At 44.6% G+C, this 23,870-nt stretch overlaps 2 protein-coding genes across 4 annotated transcripts; both read right to left on the bottom strand.

Annotated features, from left to right (window-relative positions):
* Positions 1-203: 203 nt before the first annotated feature.
* Positions 204-16,461, bottom strand: C1QTNF12 (C1q and TNF related 12). Of its 3 annotated transcripts, XM_032448749.1 has the most exons (10): positions 15,474-16,461; positions 13,491-14,135; positions 12,904-13,163; positions 8,482-8,601; positions 7,702-7,813; positions 7,171-7,352; positions 3,993-4,101; positions 3,706-3,796; positions 1,856-1,934; positions 204-1,555 (listed from the first exon to the last, which is right to left on the bottom strand). In XM_032448749.1, exons 3-10 carry the CDS (start codon positions 13,072-13,074, stop codon positions 1,457-1,459), a joined length of 963 nt encoding a protein of 320 aa, XP_032304640.1. In that variant the 5' UTR covers positions 13,075-13,163; positions 13,491-14,135; positions 15,474-16,461; the 3' UTR covers positions 204-1,456. The 3 variants fall into 3 exon arrangements, with proteins under 3 accessions (XP_032304640.1, XP_015738220.1, XP_015738221.1); XM_015882734.2 differs by lacking the exon at positions 15,474-16,461 and having other exon boundaries at positions 13,491-14,553; XM_015882735.2 differs by lacking the exon at positions 15,474-16,461 and having other exon boundaries at positions 13,853-14,553.
* Positions 16,462-18,533: 2,072 nt separating this feature from the next.
* On the bottom strand, positions 18,534-23,564 carry UBE2J2 (ubiquitin conjugating enzyme E2 J2). Its single transcript, XM_015882736.2, has 7 exons — positions 23,356-23,564; positions 22,028-22,158; positions 21,766-21,806; positions 21,015-21,117; positions 20,764-20,902; positions 20,353-20,433; positions 18,534-19,632 (listed from the first exon to the last, which is right to left on the bottom strand). The coding sequence occupies exons 2-7, from the start codon at positions 22,156-22,158 to the stop codon at positions 19,348-19,350; spliced, it is 780 nt and encodes a 259-aa protein (XP_015738222.1). The 5' UTR covers positions 23,356-23,564; the 3' UTR covers positions 18,534-19,347.
* Between the last annotated feature and the right edge of the window lie 306 nt (positions 23,565-23,870).

The following is a 23,870-nucleotide window of genomic DNA, read 5'->3' as shown; positions in this document are numbered from 1 at the left end:
TCCTATTGAGATCATAGGAATAAAACACAACAAACGGGAGGGGAAAAAATAAAGTCGCAAATCCCAAAGCAAAATCTGACAAACATTTTTTTTTTTTTTTCAGTTCTATAACAAAATAAATTAACTCTGATTCACCAACAGTGAGACTTGGTTCAAATAACCCACAGGTACCGACATACACTGAATGTAACAACACTTGGAGATTCTGTTGCTGCAAGTCGTGCACAGAATAGCCCAATTTATTACAGATATTCACGCATTAGAAAGTACAGTATAATAATACAGACTGGGATATAGGCCATGTGCCCTGACTACACCTACTCCACCAAAACCCAATGTAAACAGCCCAATCCTTGTTGGTAGGGTTTAATGATCTTCATGTGAGTTACATGCTTTGTGAAGCCCCAACAATCACTACTGTGGTGAACTGCTGTCTCATGTTTGCACACCTTCTGCTGTCCCTAGCGGTGTTGGTTCTCATTGTATGAAGGTATCTTCCATTCACTGCAGATGTTCAAGAGTATCTGGACTCCACTTGGGGCCCCGCTGCCATCTATTTATGAAACTGCTGAACAGCCACTTCCTTAGTTAAGTTGCATCATTAAAAGGCCAAGTGTCTGCTGAAGGGAAAAACCCAATGAAATGACAACACCCACAACATGACACCTGAGAGGATGCTGTGTGTGTGTGTGTATGACGCAGCCCGGAGCCAAAATATATCTTACTAAAACATAAGAACATAACTGAGGGAGTTCATTGCTAGAACTGATGCCTATAAAAATAAAACTGCGCAGGCAGCGAGGTATTTGGCTTCATCACTAAGATCAGAGAGACATACTTAGGTTTAGGGAACCACCATATAACAGTTCAACCCTTGGATTCCCTTCTTTGCAAACAGGCATTGCTTGAGAATTCAACATGCTACTTGTCAAACATATCTCAGTCTGAACATGAGAGAGGGCCCTACACCATTTACAATAGTGTGAAAAACAGTTTTGCTGACAAATTCTCATCTCCTTCCTCCACAACGCATGGAACACAGACACTGTTTTACTTCCCCTCTCAATCCTTCATTTACAAACTTAAACACCCCGCAATCAGTCCCGAAGACGTGCTGATTACAAGTGTAATCATGTGAAATAAAGTTACAACGAACGCCAAATCTCGGTGTGAGCATCTTGGTGAAGCACATGTTAAATATTACAGAGTTTGTTTCTGAGTTATAAGTGTATTCTTTTCTCTTTAAGGTGAATGAACTGGTGCGGACCTCGAGAAGCAGCAGCCTCTGAAAGCAAAGCTGAAGTATCTGCAAAAGGAAAGGCTCTTTGCTTGTTTAAAAAGATGCCAACAGTTACGTGAAGCGGTCTTCAAGAGTCAAAGTAAAGGTTTCTTCAGTCAGGTATATGTTGTAAGGCTGTAACTCGTGTTCTTCCCTGCTGCAGTGCTGCAGATGATGCTACGCGCCCATTAACACGCCCATGAAATCGGATCCATTCTGAATGGTGATGGGAGCTCCAGCACTGTTGTCCACAAAGATGGAGGTGTACTGGCCAGCCTGCAGAGCGAGCAAGAGGGAAAGGAAAAGTCATAGAATCATAAAGGCTGGAAAAGACCACTAAGATTATCCAAGTCCAACCCCAGCCCACTCCCACCGTGCCCACTGACCATGTCCCTCAATGCCATGAATTACTACTGCTTCCCTGCCACCAATTCTCTATGGCCACCCTGAGGATGTCATTTAACTTCAATTAATCTCATTGAGAAGGTTAATAACTTTCCCACCTCCTGGTGAGAATTCAGCCTTGCCAGTAAATAACTGCAGACCAAATGTGATTCCCAGCCTGCAGAGCCCTACCTGCAGCTGCAGCAAGCCATGCACGTAGACAGTGAAGATCTTGCTGTTACTTTCCAAACCAGCAATGACTTCCAAAGACCTAAACAGTAGCAAAAGAACAATAAACCCTTGAGGTGGTCACAACAACTGACCATCACAGATAATTCATACTCTTGATAGTCTGCAAAGAGCTATCAGGTCATTTTCAAGGTATGAAAAGTCAGTTTGGACATAAAAAGACATGCAGACAGCCCAAATAGCCATCATGTTCCTTGCAGCAGCAAGATGTAGGTCGGCTGCTCCTCATGTCATCCTATGTTAATGAAGACCCACTCCTTGTGCAGGACTCAGGATGGAAGGACGTGCCTGAGACAGCAACTCATCCACGTGAGCTGAGTTCCAAAGCAATGGGAAAGCACAGAGCTCCATGACTGGCTGGCTATTCTGAAATCTACCTAGCCACTATGAGCAGATCCAGTTGTTTTTCCAAACCAACCAACCTCTTCCCTCCCTTTTTTCCATGGAGGGGTGGAGACGAAACCTAGCAAGTGCAAACGTGCTGCTTCCACCACCCCCCCTTGCAAGGAAATAATGTGCACAAAAGGTAGGGGCAATTTGGCCCAGAGAGAGCAAGCCACTTGGCACCACCTTGATTGAAGAGCTCCGTCTGTGTGTCATATCCTGCCAAAGCCTCACTTGGGTGGGAACTTCCCACCATTAATCTCTTCTACTCCAACTGCCTTCTGTGCTTCTCGGTTTCCATTTCTCTCAGCCGAAAGCCCTCAAGGCTCTTTCAGCTCCCTAAAATGAATGACTGCATACGTAGACATCCCCAGGAAATTCCATAAGCACGGGTAGCAGTTCGGCTCATGCCAGCAGAATGTCTGTCCAGACAGGTTCCCATCCCTCCACCCATCTTCCTTCCATCCCACCGACCAGTCACACTCTCACCCACTGCAGGAGAGAAATGTCTTTCACAGAGCCAGTGCTCATCTCACTTTATAGACCCAAAGAATGACAAAGGTTAGAAAAGGTCTCTAAGATCCCCAAGACCAACCCCAACCCACCCCTTCGTGCCCACGTCCCTCAGTGCCCATCTCCACACTAAAACACCTCCAGGGATGGAGACTCCCCCACCTCTCTGGGCAGCTGTGCCACTGCATCACTGCTCTTTCTGATCCATACAAGAGCTTCCTATTAATTAATTCTTATGCATGCATTTATCAGAACAAGGAAGCTCTCCCAGAATCACTGAGTGCCAACAGGCACCCCAGATTGCAAGCTCAGGCCAAGGTCCATTCTTAACATGATCTGAAGGGCTTCTCATGAGGGCAAGACTGCAACCAGTCTGTCACTGCTTCAACTAAGTGCTACACCCATAAAAAAAGCTGTTACAGAACAATCTGCCAGGCTGAAGAGGTGTCATTTGCTTTAGCCAACAAGCTCCTTTACTTCTCACCAGGTCAATGGGCACACAGTTACTAATGAGAACTCCAACACCAGTCAAATCCCCAAATCCAGCCCCCACCAGAGACAGTGGCCACTCTACCCAAGCAGCACTGCCCTCTGCTGGGTGCATTTCAACCCAGCCCATGGGTTCTCAGCCTCCTTTCTCCAAGCAATGCGTGCCAAACTCATCCTGAGCAAGCTGACCTTCCAATGCAGGGCATTTACGTGCAACAGCTGAAAGGATGATATGTTCTGTCAACACACACAGTATTTATTCATCTATTTAGAGTACTTGACACCATCCACCGAAACATTATGAATCAGGAAGGAAAAAGAAAAGCACAAAGCCTAAGGGCCAGATGGAATCCATCTATTCAGAAAAGTTCTATGAGTATCTATGGTTTAAAATTGCAGTCACTCACGTGTATCGGTGGCACAGAGATTCAATGCAGATCAACACTCGGACGTTATCTCTGGCTCGGAGCTGGACTTTGCTCTTCAACTCACTGTGATCTGTGGAAAGCAGTGAAATAAACACAAACATCCATCAAACAGCAACAATCACTTGCTGGCGTTTGGTTCAAAAGACGCAGTAATAGTGCGGCTTCTTAGGAAATCCCAAACAATTTAGTATATGGCACCAAAAGGAGAGCTCGTTGCAAAGGGCCGCCATCAACATCATCAGTAGCTCACAGTGGGCAGCACTCACCAATGTGGACGTTGGCTGAGAACTGGTAGATGCCAGACACGGGTGCTGTGAAACGCCCCGTTGCCAGGTTTAACCCCGTCCCCCGGAGAAAAGCTCCTTTGGCCAAAGGCTGTAAAATAAACAGAGCAGATCTTGAATAAGTCCCCATCGATCTCAGCAATTACATCTACCCATGAAAAAGAAGCATTACATGGTACCCTTTTTGCTCACTGCCCAGCTCTTCTAACTTAACATGGCAAGGTGGTCAGAATTCAATCTCTGAGGCTCCTTCCAACCCAAAGCCATTCTATGACTCCAGGGACTCAGCCCAAGACTTAGACCTTTAACAGCAGTTCTGTTTGCATATCTCAGACTGGGCTCGCTGTATGCTTTGCTGGTTCTGCTGAACCACAACACTCTCCATTATACAAGTCAAGAGATCCCTACTAATACTACCCAAAAACTCTTAGATGGGACCAAGCAGACCCCCCAAGCCTAAAAATCTGGAGTGTCATACACAGTTTTTGCAATGCAAGTGCATAGGAAACAATCATATGGGTCTCTAGGGGTTTTCAACCCATCTCATGTAGAAGTCAGACAGCTCTGATGCTATTAAGAACAACTGTTTGGATTCTTACAGACTCCACATTTAGTTTCCAGCCTCGGATTCTACAGAATAGGCAAAAGCCCAGGGAAACAGCATGCAGATTCTCCTTTTGCAAGGGAGCAGTCTTAAGTCAAACTCACAGCAGATTATCCGACTTAGACTAAAATAAACTCCACAAGAAATGTTTATTGTTAGTTTTGGCCTGTCCGGTATGAGTTCGTTAGAGCTGGGGAGAAGCAGGAGGGGCTTCCATGGGCCAAGAAAGCGCATTAGCCAGACTCTGCTTCCACCACAAGGGCGTTCTGTGCAGTGTAAATGCAATCCCATGAATGCTGTCTGGAGGGATTTGCCCTGTGTTGGCCCTGAGGAACAGATGAATACTAAAAAGGAACTCATTTTCTCTCTGTATATACACAGACAACCTAACAGCTAACCTAACAGCACAGACTACGTGACGAGATTGCTGCCATTCTTATGCTATCACCATACTGTCATTTTTGGTAATGCTATGTTTGATTTACATCAAGATCCAAGCCCCCTCTGTGCAAAACTGCATTGTTAATTCATTCCTTTCCTGTTACAGCTATTAGAGGAATCAGAGACTGAATTCCAAAACCACTGGATGGGCATGGAAGGCAATTGTAGGCACCAGTAAATTATCACTGATAAAACATTCCTGTTTCTTCACGCCTTCTGTGGCTTTGTTATTCTTTTGCTCATAGAAATAAGACAGCGCAAAGGGTTGGTTCTGAGAAGGGAGAGGTTTCTCTGGGCAAAAATATTCCATTAAACTCCATGCCAATTAGAGTTTGCTCTTGTATGTGCTGAGAAACTACTTGTGCACCAGTTATTTCAACAAGCAAACCCAAAGCAAACAAACAAGTGAGCATCCGGCCATGCTCTACAAACCAAGATCAGCTTCCCTTCCTCAGTCCATCTCTTATCCCTATGTCTCTCTCATACACTCTTATTTCCTAGTTGAAGATAAGAACCACGCACAAGGAACTGAGATGTGAGCTTAGCTTATCAGTGATAAAAGGCTGTGGAAAGTAGTGCACTGACTTTTGTTATTACAGTTAACCCAGCTGGTACAGCAACCACAAGTAGGCAGAGATGTGCAGGAAGGCTGTATCACTTTTAGTTCCAAATATGAAGGAAATCATGAGACTGAGAGGAATGGAACACTCTTAGGATGAGAAAAATACCATGCTATCTGAATGCCCAGTGTTGGAGCAACACAACACCCTAATGACAAAGAATAGGAGTGCAAAGAGCAGGACTGCTGGTCCCTCTCTCAGTGTTCTTTTCCACTTAACTCAGGACACCTTGGGTAAGTTCCAAAGAGTTAGATTCAACCTCCTATCATCTCACTGGGAAGTATCACACCGTTGGCTTCTTCACACTATTAAACCGACAGGGTGGAGGGAGGGGAATTCTCTCCTCTTGGACTGTCGAAAGACAATGTTTTCATCTTTGTGGGAGCAACCACCGTCTCCCTCCCAGTCGAATTCCCCTATATCACAACACAAGCTAAAACCAGATACTTCTTGTCCCGGAGCTGAAATGAAAGGCTGGCATCCAGAGCCCTGCCAGCCCTCCCACATCAGCTTCAGGGCCAGAAGCAATTAGAAAGGAGCTAGGCATATGATAACAAAGCATGGGAAGTGTCAGCCTACGCACTGATCGCTGAGATGTCTTTATTCACATTTTCCCTCCTAATTAATGAGGCAGCAGATCTCTCTAGCCCTGCCCACACTTCAAGTACAATCTTGCCTCTGTGCCAGCACCCACAGTGCTGTCAAACCAGGCTTCCGCAAGAGTATTTGGGAAAGATCCAGGAAAGCACCCAGAGCAAAACCTCTGCCTCCAGTCCTGCTGCTGTGAGAAGTCCCAGCAGCAAAACCACTCCATAGGAAAGGATGTGTTGGATGGGATTCTTCAGAGATGAGACAGGGCAGTGGGGAAGAAAGCTTTCTTACTACAAAGGCAGGTTTTAGCTATTACTCTGACATTTGTTAGTCTTCTGTCAAACAATACGTAAAGAATTTTAGCACTGAGACTGAATCATATGACAAAAGGATGACTCCTACTCTGGGCTCACGTATCCATCACCTATGACTGCTCTGTGCTTCTGACTCTTCTCTACATCTGAAGGTCAGTCTGGAATAAAATAAGGTTTGCAGTGATAAAAAGAACAGGTCCCTCAGAACAATGCCAAATGTGGACAAGCCTTTATCATTAACCAAAATAGAAGCTGACTGCTGCAGGACAGCCATCTGCACAGACTGCTAGAACTTCAGTAACAACTGTCTCAAGATACAGCTGGGCTACAAGAGAGAAAGAAAGCCTTGAGTTTGTTTGGAAGGAGAAAACTTAAAGCTAACTGCCCACCCTACTGCAGTTGAGCTTTAGGGCTGTAATCACCACATGAGATTCAACTTCTCAGTCACAAACAAGGCAATGCAATATTCATGGGCATCCAGTCTTGCCTTTCAGGAAACACATGGCAGCCCTGCAGACCAGGGGAACTACAGCTCATCTACACACAGTGGCTGTTGTGTTGCACAGGTTCAGTCTGTAATCTCTTCTCACCGACTGGAAGTTCTGAAGTTCTACCAGGGTCTTTTTATCTACGACGACTTGTCCTTTTAGCTTGCAGTGGAACGCCTCCTCTACGCGTCTGTAGGGTGAAACTTCCTCCAAGGAGAGCAGGAGTGGAGGCAGCTGGCTGGGATGTGCTGAAATTGCCAAGGATGCCCGACGCTCAATGGCTTCTGAGGAGAAAGAAAGTACAAGGGGAAATCAAAGGCTTAATTTAAGAGCTTGGCCTATGAAGCCATTCAGCTCTTCAACTTGAACTGAACCATAGCATCACCCAGGTTGGAAAAGACCTCTAGGATCCCCAAGTCCAACCTCAACCCATCCTCATCATTCCCACTGACCACGTCCCACTGTGCCACATCTTTATGTCTCTGGAACACCCCCAGGGATGGGGACTTCACCACTTCCCTGGGCAAACTTCTGATGGTCAGCTAGAGCTAAACATTTGCAAAACCACTTCTTTATTTGCTGCAGTGTTTACCAAAAGAAACAAATCACAACAGCTCAAAACAAAGCCTTTACCTTTTAATATCTCCTTAAACTCCTGCAACAGGACTTCGCGGGTGACTTCAGCACCAGGTGCTCCTGGGGGACCCTGGGGACCTGGAGGCCCTGGAGGCCCAACAAGACCACGCTAAGGAAGGAACCAAAGGAAAGCAGAAGAATTAGAACCAGGCCATTGCATTTGGGCAGACGACAAGCTCTCCCAGCCGTGAACCAGGAAAACTACACAGATCTTGAAGCTGGCAGTAGGAACATGAATCAGTCTTGTCAGTGCTGTTTCCATGTGTATCATTCCCTTGGAGTTTCATCAGTGCATGAAAGCACCCCTGCTATCAGCTGATTGAAAGGTAAAAGGAAGGCATTTAAAACATATCCAATATTTGACTAAGCAGCAGACGAGAAGTACACACAGATGAGCAGTAATTCATTAAATTGCAATAAGTCATTTTTCCATGCCTTGGTTAGTAAATCCTTAAAGACATTTGCACTTCATCTAGTGGAAGAAAAATGTTAACTTTATTTCTACTGAGCAGAAAAAGAAAAGAGAAAGGCTCAGCCCAAGAAACAGCTGGTTCAAACCAAAGCAAGCACTGACAGTAGAGTTCACATACACTCATCTTACAAAGCATACAGCACTTACTGCCTCAAACTTCTCCAAAATACCTTGAGAAACTTAAAGAGGGGGGGAAAAAAAGGAAACACAGCAAAAGCTGGAGCACACAGAACACCTTGAGTAACAGCAGTGGGAAGGGAAGACATGGTGCAGATTTGTGAGCTGATGGCAGTGCAGGGACCTACTAATTTCTTGTCTTTGCCTTTGCATTTCCTTTTAGAGGTGTTGCCATCATCTGGGCGGTGGACAAAGGAGATCCAGGTCCGCCGTGGGTCTGTGATTCGAGGGTCTGGAGATTCGAGGATCTGAAGAGAAATGAAAGCAAACACTGATGAAATCGGCTTAATTTGGCCAATTCAGGTACTCCGAGAATGGGAAGTATCCAGACCAGACAGATATCTACCATCTAAGCCAAATCTCTGATCCAAACATACCACATTAGAGAGGAAAAAAGGTTCAAGGAACGCCAAGGGAAGCTCAATTTGAGGAGAAAACACCACAATCTGTATGATTCGCCTTGAAAAATCCATGCAAAATCAGCAGGGATGGAGGTAAATCTGAGCTTCCTGCTGGAGCTCCAGTGGTAGGATATACAGAATGCTGGTGCTTCAAAGCTGAGCCTGGAAAGCTCCCTCCCGGCTCTAGGCCAAGACAAGGAGATTCCCAACCGTTTTGCCATATTGGTAATGTATTCCCCACTGTAATTAATCAGAGTTACGGTTAAACAGTCTCCCTAGCATGCTCCAATTGAGCGTGCATCTCAAAACAAGCAGAACAAGCTATCGATACCCATCTAGTTCATTATTTCTGTACCCAAATTAGTTTCCAACAGACTTTCTATGTTCGTAACAACATTGACAGCCAGCTGGCGATTGCACATTTTGTTAAGGGGTACCAGCAAGTTCCTCTTATTCATCTTCACTATTTCTACTTACAGCACACATTGGCTTTTTCAATTACTTTTCACATTTCCCCTAAATTACAACCCCCCCCTCCCCAGAAAACAGCCATGGCACTCCCCAGTTTCTCCTTCACAGGGATGACTGACAGTTAAAATCAATGTTCCATCCTTGTGGTATTATTATTTAATTACTACGGCATGCATGAGCAATCCCAGCAATAAGCATGCAAGCCTCTATTTTTCTTGGCAGCGGCCGCCTGCAGCAGCCAGAGACCTCGCAGCCAACTCAGGTATCAGTCAGGGCTGGGAACAGCCCTGGAATCCCAGCAGAGGGGACCTGTCCCTCCTGGGCTGCTGTTTGCAAAGCAAAGTTTGCAGGAATCCAGAGGAATTCTCATGCTAAGTGCAGCGGAATCAGCTTAGTCCTTATCGCTTTAAGCAGCGCCTCTAAAAACAACTGAAGCACTGCCAGCAATTTTTAATCAACTTTCAATCAGTTCTTTTTAAACACAGCTTTGGAATCTGAATACAACAGCAATGATCACCTAGGAATGATCGTGTGACCCCAACAGGAGCTCCAGATGCCTCGCTCAGAACAGAAGAACAGCTGAGCTGTCATTGGGGCTGCAGTGCACAGGCAGAACCTGTACTTCTTTCTGGCTCTGACTTCCAGGAGTTCAGCCAGCCAGTATGGAAGGAATAACAAGCAGAACTTACAGCCAAGGAGTGGAGATCCTGAGGAATATCTAAACTGTATCTGAACATCCCTAGAATTCAGGGAAGTTGGGATCTGGTCTTCACCGTTGCTGCAGACCAAATAGAAATGGGCTGAAGTCGTTTTTAGGATGAATAGAAGGGAACACTATGAGCAAGACACACATCCATACATACGCCCATATATCTGAAAGCATCTCCAAGAGTTCTCAGGCAAACCTCTGCATTTCTCAGGGTGGAAGAGGATGGAAAAGAAGCAAGAGAAGGTTGTAGGTCTTTGAGGATAGCACCGTTTCCATTGCAATGAGCCAGAGGTGATCTCCAAGGATATACACCCAACCATTCTGGCCTTCACTCTTCACACCTGAAGTCAGTGCACTGGAAGTTTTGCTCAGAGCTGTCAACGCATTTGTCAAACTGGGATGGAATTCCACTTAGCAATTCTTTGCTAATTAAGCAGCTGCCAGAACTACAACGACCTGACTTGGCATTTCAAGTAAGTTAATCCACAAATGTATATGTTATACATCCGATAGACCCCAACAAGAGCACTGTCAGCTTCACTATGAACCGGTCAACCACTGATTTCCTCCAGTAGCCTGTTTTAGTTGGACCTGGTTAAAAAGTGACAAATCCCATTTGTAAGCACGAGAAACCCCGTGTTGGCCACTGCTGAGCCATGATTGTGCACATCCCTGGTTATTAATGAGATGTAAAACCAAGGTCCTGACCACTTGTGGTTTTCAAAAGATCTCTCAAGAACTTTCCTGAGAGCAGAAGCGTTAGGTTCGGTAGCTCAGCCAAATCCCAATTGGGATCAGGTTATCTACATCCCCACTGTGTTCTGTGATAAAAAGGAATCTTTATTTCTTTCAATCTCACAAAGCTCCTCCTCTCCCCTTAAGCACCCCCTAAATGCAATGAATCCAATGGAGCAGTGACTGTTAAAACTGCTACAGGTGGTAGAGAACCCTTCCCCTATGCTTTGGAGTGCCTCAGAGTGGTGCTTTCAGAGGAAATCATATTTCAAGGACTCTTTGTCCACATAAAGCAGGTAACTGAACTGAAAAACATTACATCATCAGAAATCCCATTGAAGGTAAAATCCCATTGACCTCCAGTCATCCCTGTAATTTCATAAGGATGGCTGCTTTGCATATCCCCAAGGATGGAGACTCAACAGCCTTTCTACTCACCCTTCTCCAGTGACTGATGGCTCTCACAGTAAAGATGGATATTTTTTCTTACATTTAAGTGGGATTCCTGTATTTCAGTTTGTACCCAATGTCTCTCCTCCTTCCACCGACCACTCGCTCCATCTCCATCATCCCCTCTACTTCAGCATGAATGCACTCAGCTCTGCTCATAGTCAGCACGTTACCTGGATGCTCCACCAGGCAATACTTAGCCCAGCTCTCTCTCTCTCTCTATATATATATATCTATATATCATCTATATATCAGTGGCTCATGCACTGATGGTGCTGACACTTCACTCCTGCTCTGACAAACCTACCAGCTGCCCATGGAGCCTTCCAAGGTAAACACAGCCTTCATTTTTAAAGCACATGGTCCCCCCAAAAAATAAAAGGATTCCATCTTTCCTGTTATGTAGTGCAGGGAAATAGGACAGTGCTGTTGTTCCTGTGCATCCCTTCACCAAGCAGAACTGCTCACAGCAGTGCTCAGGGACACAGTCACTCCCACAATGTTCAGAAGCAATACTTGAGCCTTGGAGAGATTCCAAGCAGAAAACCACATTGCAGAATTGGGGGAGTGTGTATCAAGCAGAGTTCACAAGCATTAACAGCAGAGATTTGGGTTAGTCCCATCCTTATGAAACAGAACCTGCCCGTGCTGAGCTCTGCAGCTCTCACAGTGCCAAACCTTTGCCATGGATATTTTAAAGCACGGCATTTCAACACAGAAACTGCAGCTTCCAACCCATGTCTGTGTTAATGAACACCCCTGACTGGGTTTCTTCCAGCAGTAACGTATGTGTGACTCTATCAGCATAACCGGACCCTGCTTCTGCCATCAGAATATATTCTGCTTCTGGTCCAGTGTATTTCACCACAAGCAAAATGAATTCCGAAACAGACTGGAATGTGTTTGAATCAGATCGATATCTGCCTCCTGTGCAGAAGGAGGATGAAGCAGTTGTAGAGAAAGTGCAAGAAAGCAACTGAATGTAAGTGCCTCCAGAACTCAGCATGTATACAAGCTGTCCTGACAAAGCCCTGCAACAGACAACAAAAACGAGCACTGCCTGCAGTCCCCTAATGATCACTCCAAGTGCAGCAGCCAGCTTTTCTTATACAGAGGACTGTTCCCAGACTTGCCCAACCTTAACCAATTACTCTCACAATAGCACTGAATAGGGACGTTTAGAATGTCAGACCAATTGTTCCAAAGTGCCCCCCCCCCCCTCCTCCATGCCCCAATTTTTGACAGGTTGTTCCTCAATTGCTATAGTGACTGCCACCCCTAATGCTTGTGATCAAAGTCGTGTTCTAAAGGTCACCAGGGACATTTCTGTATGAGCAGAGAGGGGTTAGGGGCAGTGTGACAGGGGACACTCCCTCTGGTCTCAATGTTGCAACCTCCCATTCCATCCCACTCCTAACCCTAGGACCTGAACTCCCCTCCTACTCCCATGCAGACTTTCATCCTGCAGCCTGGGCTGACCCCCCCAGCACTGAACTGCAGGATCCTGCCCATCAGAAGTCACTGCACACAGCCTTATGTTTGTCACTGGGATCCTGAATCCCCCGCTGCCAGAGCTGCAATCACCCCCAACACACACCAATGTGTTTCCCACCTGTAACTTTCAACCACGACTCTCAATGGCAATGCTGAGAAAGCTCAGGTGTTGGAATTGCTAGGAAACAAATTGTGCAAAGAGGAGAAAACTCTCTTTAAAGTGGAAGATGAACCAGCATCATATTGCTGCCAAAATGAGTTCAACCAAGGGCTGATAATGTACCACCTACCTTGGGATGCCCGTGCAGCTCCTCGCTGTTGGATAGGGTGGCATTGAAAGGCTCCGTGTACTGATTGGGTTCTTTCTTCATCTTTCTCTCTTTCTTTGCTGCCGTGACTCTGAAGAAGCAGAACTGGTGGCAAAGCAAAGTGGCCACAAACACCCAGGTGCAGCCCTTCATTTTGCAAAGGGAGGGGCCAAGTCAGGAAGGGCACTCTCCAAGCACAAAAACCTTCACCACCAATAAGAGGTACAGACACAGACTTCTCTCTAGAAAAGCAATAATATAAAATACAAAGGTTAGAATTACTAAAGACAATCCTCTGGGCTATGCAGTGCCAAACGAGCAGCATGCATGGACGTGCTGGGTTGCTGGAGAGAGCTCTGTTCAAGCAGGACACATTGAAATGGTATAGATAAACTTGTCTGCAAATCTGGCTTCACTCGAAGGCAGAGGTAAGTCCATTCAGGCTCCTGAAGCTTACATAAATACAAGGGGCCCTGGGAAGCCCTGCCACCCACCTTGCAGTGTCGCTCCCCCTCCTCACCCCCCCTTACCCCCCACACAATAAGTCTTCAGCCTCGATTAAAACGCACTTAGCTATGAAACCCAGAGAAGTCAGATTGCTCAGGGCAAGAGTTGCTCAGGTCGGAGCTGCAGACACAAACTCATTAGGAGGGGGCTGTTTGGTTGCTCCTCTTCAGGAAAAGGCTTCACTTTCTGTCATTTAAGGTGCTGTGTTCATTGCAAAGCAGGAACAACGAGGTCCCATCCATCCTCCTTCGAAGGGCACCTATGACAAGTCCTCATCCTGTCCTGGCAGGGAGCTGCCACAGTCACCACTCTTCTGCAGAGGATGAGAGCATCCCTGCCAAGTGCTCAGCCTTCTAGGGACAGAGTCAGATCCTCACCGGTCACACAGTTAAACCAGGGATAAATAAAGAAGCTGAGGGTGTACCTCGGTCCATGAGGAGCAGATAAAGTTTTCCTGAGTTTAGGTTTCTCTCCCTCTTTAGCTGGGTTTGCCTTCACTTTAATGAGACGATGAGCAGTGAGTCCTGATGGCAGCTGTTAGGATGCAGAAATGGTGTCACACCTGGCAGGATTTCAGGTACCTCCAAACGTTGATCACTGATGTGTCCACGCTGCTCCTTTCCCAGGCTGAAAACTGGCAAAGCCCTCCTCAGCTCTTGCTCTACCTCAGCAAATAAGCATTTCTTTCCTGAACGAGTTTCCATCAACTTGAAGGGAAAAAAAAAAAAGAGAAAAAAAAAAGAGGAGGAGGGATCACATTCTAATGAGCTGTCAAGCCTATTCTCTTCACATTCCTATTAGACTCACTGATAAGTGGAGCTGGCCTGTGTGCCAGGCAGATTTAAATCAGTGCCCGCTCCCTGCTCCCTCCCCTCAGCCCTGCTCTGTACCTCCCCTTCATTATCTCTGAGGAATCACCATCTTTCTGGGAAGCCTTGGAGCTCTACACGAGTGCATGGCAGTGCTTAAAAGCTGTGGCTTGGGATAGGCACTGAGCATCACAGCAGCAGATGCTTTGCCCTTTGCTGGGTGAGCTGTGCTTCCCCTGAGTCCCATAGTAGAATAGTTCAATGGGGGCTTTCTGTTGTATTCAAAGAACTGGGGGATGAGCTCTTCATTAAAATGAACAGAAAACCAAAAGGAGAAACACATCTACAAAGGTTTCGCATGGGAGGTATCTGGCCAAGCTGCTAAGCTTTGCTACTTGCTTGAAGCTGAGAACAAACAGCCTATTTCTCTCTGTAACACCAGGATGCACAAATTCATCTCAGCTTGTACTTGTGTCACCCAAGAATGACAAAATGTGATGCCAGGAAGCAGCAGGCCGGCTTTAAAACCTCCTTATCATGCCTCTTGTTACCCAGGTACAACAATATAGCTCATCATCAGCCTTTAAGAGCCACCCATCAGCTCTTCTATCTCAGAGAAACCAAGGTATCAACCATCCCAGCACAAAAAGCCAAGAATCTTCAGTAGAAAGAAGGAAGGAAAGTGAAGTTTGGTTAAGAGTGAGAGCCAGAAGGGGTGCTGGAGAGAAGCTAAATAGTTAACAGCATCTCACCCCTCCCCCAAGCAGCTCACATTCCATCAAAACTACGTGGCAGACTTTATTTGTTAATAATATTTAACTTTCTTTGGCGCCTTCTCATACTTAAGGCTCTCTTTTTTTTTTCTTTTTCAGGTTAGTTGTAGACAAGCCATGAATTTGTAAAAGTGCACTTGATGACACATTAATAGGACAATCTGTCATATCGCAGCTAAACAGCCTGACAGATCCACACACCAGGGCATGAAATGACATTCAGAGTTGGAATGGGGAAATCACTTCTTGGTCTGCTGGTGCCGTCTGCCCTGCAACATCCCCATTCTCATGCCAAGAGCTCAATGCCAAGGCTGTATCCTCAGATTTGGGGCAGGCACAGCTCCTAAGTCCACCACAGCAAACCTCCCTTGTGGTTTTCTTAGGGCTGCAACAAGTGTTGGTGCTTTCATTGCCTCCCCTCCAACTTTAAATTCATTGCATTGCTTGTATGACAACTGCACACCTTGCTGTGCTTATATCCCAGCTGCAACAGTTCCAAAGCATCTGAGCACCTAGAAGAGCGTGGAACCTCTGTCTGCAAAAAAAGATAATAGGAATAAGTTGCTCAAAAGTGCACCATTCCACATTAATTGGAGTAACTCAGAGTACACCATCAGTTCTGCATGAGGAGGGATCTCAAGCAAATAAAGGAGCCATGCAGCAAGCCAAAAGCCATTTGTAAATGCTGTATGAACTGTGCATAAAGCTGGAAAGGAAGCTGAAAAGTCAGGCAAGAAACTTGTTACTACACCCCTCATCTCCACTTGCACAATCTGCCTTTTACTCACAGTAATCCCATATTCCCTGATTACAACAATACACAAAAAGCCAGGATTATCTGCATTGCACCCAGTGTAGTTATAAGGAATAACAGCTAAGCCTTGGTGCAGAGATGAGGAGTTCTGAAGCCAACACAGAAGGCACGTTACCTTTTCATTGACACCCACATCTGCTTCATAAGCAGATCAAAACCTGCAGTGCTCCTATGGTAGATCCCTCAGGTGTGAATCTGCAGCTTCCCAGTGCCAACCTGCTATAAACTCAAGTTGATTGGGCCAAAATACAACAGCTGTTAGAACAAACCGAAATACAACAGCAGACACAAGAGCTGCTTTGGAATGAAAACACACCATCTCAGATTTACTTCCTTCTGCAAAACACTCCATCCAAGCTGCCTGCACTGTGTTCCAGAGCACCTCTTTGCTTAGATCTCTGTGTGCTTCCCACCACCACGTGCAGTCCCAGCCATTCAGCTGCCTCTCACCTAAAAGCAAATGGAATTACCACCCCACCTGGTGGCAAGCCCATAGAAACGACGAGTTGCTATTACTAGAAGAGCCCAAAGGAACCAGACTTCCTCCCTTCTGGGCTTTTCAGAGCACCCCAAGTCCAAATTAAGGCTGTCAGTGCAAAGTGCTTTCCACTAATAAAAGGTTCCTAGCGAATCCTAATGTGTTTTTGCTCCCTATGCTGCATATATCCATCGTTTAGATTCCTTTGCAATGATTCCTTGGCCAGAAACAGTCCCACAGAACATTTAAACTTTATCATGAACGTTTATTATGAACGAACAACTTTACAATGCAGTCATTTCTACTCCTCAGTACATGCTTGAAGTGAGGTAATTCCTGTGTCCTTGAAATCTCGGGGGGGGAGAAAAAAGACTACACATAAATCCAGGATCATTAAAGTCATTAAAGGCCAGCATTGAAACGTCTCACAATTCAAGTTGCAAAACTTCCCTACCATCTTACAGCCATCTGTGAAATTGCAGAATGAAAGTGAAGGGGCAACCATTGGTTCCAATATCACACACTGAGGGCCAGCTCTTATTACATCAAGTAACTCACTGCTTCAGGGCACGGTAACTATTTTTGCATGGCAAAGAATGGTTTACTCCACCTACTGACTTTGGTAACAAAAAGATGAGATACTGAATATTATTACAAATGCTTTTAAAAAGAAAAACAACAACAAAATGACAAACTACACAAAAGGGAATAAATCTTGTTACCAAAAGCAAGGACACATGGATATTCTGTGAAACTCAAAGTGCAAGGGTTTGATCAGATATTGCTGCTGGCTTTCAACAAATAGCACCCAAAACAGCTGTCTAATCTCTCTGAATCCAGGGTATTGGAGAGAAACTGCCAATGCAAAGTAAGGTTTGGGGTTTCTTTGCTGTTTGATGAGATCACAACATGCCCAGGGGCTCCTTGCCTTTGTCTTCAGTTACGTGGACAAAAGATTTTCCATATGATAAATATAGACAACCATTCACAAGCTTCTGTCTGTAGGCGACGTCAGGGGTTAAAAAGGCATTGTGAGAACACAAACACAACTGAATGATACGAAGATCTGTGAGGCAGAACAGACTCAGCTAAAGGTCCATCTGCTTGAGGAAGAAAATATAAATACAAATCACTGACAAGCCACCTGGAAAACCCTGTCACTGCAAGGAAGACTCGACACCCCTCCTTCCTTCACAGTACCTCCACATTGACAGAACTAATTGCTTCTAGATACACGTAAAATTGGTGCTTCTCCTCTTAACAAGAGCTATTTACGCACACACACAAGAGGCAAATTAGTTATAAATAAGATTTGGTAAAACCACAAAGTCAAAAACCTATAAATACATTGTAAAACCCAGCTTTCTCCACATCCCATCCCCTCCCTCCCTTATCTCAGCAAGATCTACTTGAAGATTTCTTTAGTGTAGAGCTGTTCTGCTAGCTTTGATTACTCCTACCTAGTGCAGAGGATTGGTCATGCTTATTGAAGCTCTAAACTGTACGGCTCATTGGTTTATCATTTAGTTTTGCTTACAACTCAAGATACCAAGAGAAGCAGAGAGAGAACAAATCTGAAAGGGAAAATAGAACAGTTTAAAATAAGCTTAAAGTACATGAGGTAATATCGATTGGGCTCTTCACAACGGCTAAAAGACAAAGCAGTTGGAGGCAGAGCTTCTTACCCTGCTATCACCTTTGTTGTACCATTGACAGCAAGTGCACCCTCCCCAGATGACAAGACATCACTGCCAATTTTAAAAGGCACAGTATGTTCGCCTCTGGAAAAGCATTTAGGTAAAACCAAGCAGGAAAAAAAAAAGCAGGATGAGTTGAAAAAGTCACTTCAGGCTTTCAAACCACACTCACAGCTTTGCTGTTTTAATCGAAACCCTGTAATCCCACCAACAAACTCTACTGCTTTCAGCAGAAGAGGAACAAACTCAGAACAAGAAGCCAAAAGCTTCCAAAAACTTAGGAAAAAAAACCAGTAGTTGGGGCTTTGTGGGTTTGTTTGTTTTGCTCTGGGATTTTTTGGCCCATTCTCAAGTAAGCAAGCAGAGCTAATGCCAGGGGTTCAGTTCCTTCAGCTTGTGACACTTCAGATTAATTAAGCAGACACTGATGAAGCTCATTTGTTACTCAGACAAGACTTCACAAGGGCTGGGTTTACTTCATTGTCTAAAACCCAACAATTCCAGAGGTTTTCTCAATAGGTCATCAACTCTCCATTGGTCTGTGAACTTTTATTATTTCCAACAGTGGCACCTGGTGATCACAACAAAGTATTACAGTTCTCAGATATAACATCTCCCCAAATGGAAATCCCTAAATGAACGAATCCAAAATAACACCGGCTACCTGTATTCCCATTAAAGAGCAATTCAAACACTCTCTGGCTAACCATTCCTACAGGCTGACAACCCCCTGTAGCCCAAAGAAAACCTCCAATTACACGGTGACAATTTAGACAGCACATTAAACACACACGGTGTTATTCTCCCCACTCATCTAATCACTACCTACTAGATATGCAACGATGTTCATCCTATTATAAAAATGAAAACACCTATCTTCTGTAGCATCAATGTCCACATGAACCAAATCCTTATGAAGCCTGCATCTTCTCCACTTGAGTCATTCCCAATTGTGTACAGAATCTTTCCCTAATGAAACTAAAATGATATGCGCCACGTGTGAACTCTTAAAAATCGTTCAATGAAGTAAAAAGCTTTATTTGCTTCCCATTTTCAAATCTCAAAAGGAACAGATGGAGAAGTGCTATAAAAATCAAAGCACTAGAAATGTCGGTGTTTCATCAATAATGCTTTGACTTGACAACGGGATCTGTGAGCAGAACTTCATTTAGTTTTCTGACTAACTGAACGTACTCCACTTCCCAAACGCAAGACATGAGCCAACCAAGATTTTACCTGTAACTTGGTAACACAAATGTTTATCCCAGTGTCAAAAAGTCAGATGCCCAAAAAGTCCCACTCACTCAGCAACTACATCTAATTTGGTCTTGGATTTCTTTTATTCTCCTCATTCTTGTGCTATGCTTCTCAGTACATACTTGACTGTGTAGGCAAAGGCTGCAAAACCAACTATAACAAACAAGTTCGCCAGAGCTCCACCTAAGAGTCCATGGTTACGGTTGGCCTGTTGGAGGCCAGGATGGTTGGCAGGAGCCAATGGAACGTGCCCGTTCAGAAGGGGGATTCCATTCTGACCGTAGTGTGCTTCCCCATCAGGGACAACATCTGGTAAAGGGAGGGATGGAGGTCTGCTGTTGAGCTCTTCTTGTGCTTTCTGTTTTTGTTTAATCTCCTGGAGAAAAAGAAGAAAGAAGAGAATACCTGAAACTGACAGCTGTCATGCTTTTGTGTGTCCTGAATAGACTTCAGAAGCTCAGTTCTTACAAGGCCAGATACACAAAGATTAGTCCTACTCCACACAACTGTAAGTTACTGGCATCATAGCCATGTCTGCTGCACACATACCAGTCAAGGCTGTAACAACAATACTAAATACTAACAGCTGTTTATGAGGGTGGACAAGGTCTTAAAATGAAACAAGGGAGGTTTAGGTTGGATATTAGAAGGAAGCTTTTCATACAGAGGTTGATGATGCACTGGAACAGGTTGCCCAAAGAGGCTGTGGATGCCCCAATCCCTGGAGGCATTCAAGGCCAGGCTGGATGTGGCTCTGGTCAGCCTGGTCTGCTGATTGGCAACCCTGCACACAGCAGTGGGTTGAAATGAGATTATCATTGTGGTCCTTTTCAACCCAGGCCATACTATGATTTTATGACTCTAAATATGTCTTGCAATTTCCTACACAGGGGATCTTTGTGTAACAGCAAAACAGTCCAATTTCAAGATTCAAGCTTTTAATTCTTTCACAATGCAAAAGTGACTTTTAAAAGGCCTCTAAGGTTGATAAAAGTAGACTAAGATCTTAAAGTCCTAAACTACTAGCTTATAGATCTAAACAGAGAAGGTGAAAAGCTACAGAAAACCAAATTAGTATATGAATGAATGCCCCTACCTCCACCACTTCAGGGAAGAGCTCACAAAAGACTTTATCTTTTAAATTGAATGCTAAGCTTTGTGCAGCGAGTTGTCGTTTCTGTGAAGGAAACAAGAATGATGAGCATAGAAATAAAATTAATACAGTTCTGGTTCCTCCCCACACAAATGGTAGAAATTGGTTAGTTAACACTTTACACCATTTACATCTGCATACCCATCAATATTATTCTATACACTAAGCATTTCTAAACTCAACCTACACTTTAAGAGGCCTAAAACGGACTCGATTCCCAGAGCAAAACAACCCGCTCACCACATGCAGCAGATAAGATACCAAAATATCAGCTGTCACTGTTGTGTTAACCTGGAGGTCACAGCCAGTAGTCCCTGAACTGCCAAAAGGTACATCATGCAACGTGGAACTTACTGCAAACTCTGAAGTCTCTATGCTGCCCAAGGTGGGACCCTTTTCCACCATGAAACTAAGGAGGCCCGTCAAGATGGTTGAGACTGACCAAGCTGGATTCCACGTATCCGGGTGGAAATCAGTGATTGAAAGACATAACCTAGAACAATAAAACAAAAGGGCATTTTATTTTTGTCATTAAAACTGCTACACGCTTTATATATTACAAAAAACGTTGTTTACTGCTTTAAGTGTTAGAAGAAAGTCCTTACCTTGTATTACACTTAAACCTTCCATTAGGTGTAATCATATAAATACTAGGAGGTTTAAAAGGAAATTCTCTGGGGAATATTAGTTTCCCATGATAATAGCCACCTGCGTTACACAAAGAGATGAATTACTTATTTTGCATTAAGATGAGGTACTCAGATTGGGCTAAATAAAACCCTCTATTTCTTTCCCTCTCCTCACACTAGAGAGATGAAGCACATCATTTTGTGCCTCTAAAACAACCCACACCTGGCAGCATATTTACTCTGGAGACAATTCCACCCCATCTGTATTACAAACTCTAGTTTCTGTTTTCTAGTCTGTAATACATTTAAGGAACATCAGCCAAAGCATATTTAATACAACACAAGTTCATAAAGGCAATACAGCTCTCAGTTCAGTGAGAGATGCTCATGTAGTAAGGCGTAAATAAATCATCCTATAAAACCCTAAGAGATGAAACATTAGCAAAATGAGGTGTTTTGAAGTTATTTTGACTGTCCTCACTTGAAAGTTATTTATCTTCAATTTAATATAAATGTGGTTTCACTACCATACAAAGAGAAAAATGAACAGCCAGCCATACCCCTAACTCTTTCCAATAAGCTATCACACCAGTTACAGCCTGCTTTCCAACTGCATTCGTAGTTTTCAGGGCTATTTACCATAGCTGTGCTTTGCCCATTCAAAAAGCCATGCAATTAATGAGACATGCCAACCACAATGCAAAACGCTTTAGCTTTATGCCTTTACCTTCATAAGGAGTTGTTTCAGGTCCCCGGACAACATAGTGCCTAAGTGAAAGGAAGAAATGCAAAGAGTGTGAAAGCCATTAAACAATCAGCCATCCACATCACTAGAAAAATGAAGACTAGGATCGCTTTAAGAAGTTTCATATGCCACCTCCCAAAACCAAGACTCCCTTACAATCTATAGGGGTGAAGGAGTCAGACTTGATGGCCTGGAAAGTCTTGTTCTCTCCACAAGTGTGTGAACAGTTCGTTCTAAGTCTTACCATTCAAGGATATTAGATGGGAGGGGTTCTGCACAGATATAAGGCACTGGATCTTTCTTAATTCGAAGGTAGTCTTGTTTAAGTCTCTGTGTTGCTGTCGTCGGTGCTCTCTTATTACTGTTGTTGCTCATCTAGTTGTCAAAAAATACATACAAATACAATCTCAATAGGTGTAGAGCTATTATGTTTTCCTGAATACAGCTCCATATTTCTGCAATATCTACAATATGTTTTTACAAACACAGTTACCATAACTTTTAAGCAGCAAGAACCACAGTCTTAACCAACACACTCCCAAGAGAATCTGTACACCACCCAAAATGCTCCTTCCAGAATCCTGCTGTGTAAATATGGGCACAGAATTGCTATTATGGGAACAAACTCCATACAGAACCCACTTAAACTGTTAGCAGCCATTCCCGAGCTTAGGCTGGGCAGAAATAATGGACGTAACATCTTACAAGGCTCAGTCTTTATCAGTAATTTATTTCCCCAATTAGTTGGGATATCTACGATGCAAATTTGCCTGTGATTTCAATTCATTCGCTCTTTTTACCACAGGCAAAAAGAAAAACACAGTAATCTTATTACTGACTATGGGGGGTGGAATTTGAAGTTCAATCCTGCTGCCTGCTTAGGGTTCAATGAAGCTTAAGAGAACTTCTGAGCCAGATTATTCCCTTCCAAACAAAGGACTCCATCCAAACGAGGAAGGATGGAAAATCCACTGTGTTTTCAAGGCAAAGAATCTATCAGCCCTTACAATACATCTATAGAGCAGGCAGCAATTAGTAACCACTACTTAGCTCACTTTCCCTATAGAAGTATTAGCAAGTCAGTTTCTTTCAGGGCTCTGGAAATACTGGAAGGGATTTTCACATGTCATAGTTCCACATTAGAAAATACCTTAAGGCTTTATACTCAATTCAACACACTCAATGAAGTATATTTCTAGAGTATATTTATACTACTAAGAACAAATATATGGTCAGATACACAAAATCCTCCTCAAAATTAACCTGGTTTTCGTTAAAAACACTGAGTCACTTTAACATACAGAATTTAATCTTGAAAGAAATACCGTGTTTTTTAAATACATCCCTTTAAATACCCACAAAATAAAAATACAATGAAATCGTCCAGATTAATATATAACTATTGGGGTTCCTACACCCCTCAGAGCCTTTTATGAAAGATCCTTTGTGTTTTAAGCATTAAAAACAAATCGTAACGTTTACATAAGCCACCACAGCATCTCGATTTCTCCGTCTTTATAATGCAGCTCATAGGGAGAAGCTCCCTCAGCTCGTCCTACTGGCCCCACTCACCTCTCCCTGCTAAAGCAGGCTCCTCCACCGCCGGGTAGGCCGCAACCAGCGGCCAAGAGAGTGAAATAGAGAGAGGACAAGAGACAAGGACGGATATAGAGCCAGGCCGGGATGAACCGGGCAGGGCCGAGCGCCCAGCGCCTCCCGCTGTGGTGCGACCGCGGCTTCCAACCAAGATGGCGGCCCGGCGAGGCGGAGCCGGCCTGCTTCCGGAAATGAGGCGCTCTACTTCCGGGTGTGCGTACTTCCGGGTCAGCTGACTTCCGCTATTCGCTCCATAGGGGGCGCTTCTCCTGTGTCAACAATAGGGGGCGGCCGCGGCCTGTGGGGCCTGTGGGGCCTGTGGGGCCTGTGGGGCCTGTGGGGCCTATGGGGCTTATGGGGCCTATGGGGTTTATGGGGTTTATGGGGCCTATGGGGCTTATGGGGCCTGTGGGGCCTGTGGGGCCTGTGGAGCCTGTGGGGTCTGTGGGGCCTATGGGGCCTGTGGGGCCTATGGGGGCCTGTGGGGCCTA

Source organism: Coturnix japonica, chromosome 21 (assembly GCF_001577835.2).
Source record: "Coturnix japonica isolate 7356 chromosome 21, Coturnix japonica 2.1, whole genome shotgun sequence".
NCBI lineage: Eukaryota > Metazoa > Chordata > Aves > Galliformes > Phasianidae > Coturnix > Coturnix japonica.
This window is presented reverse-complemented; position numbering and strand designations above follow the sequence as displayed.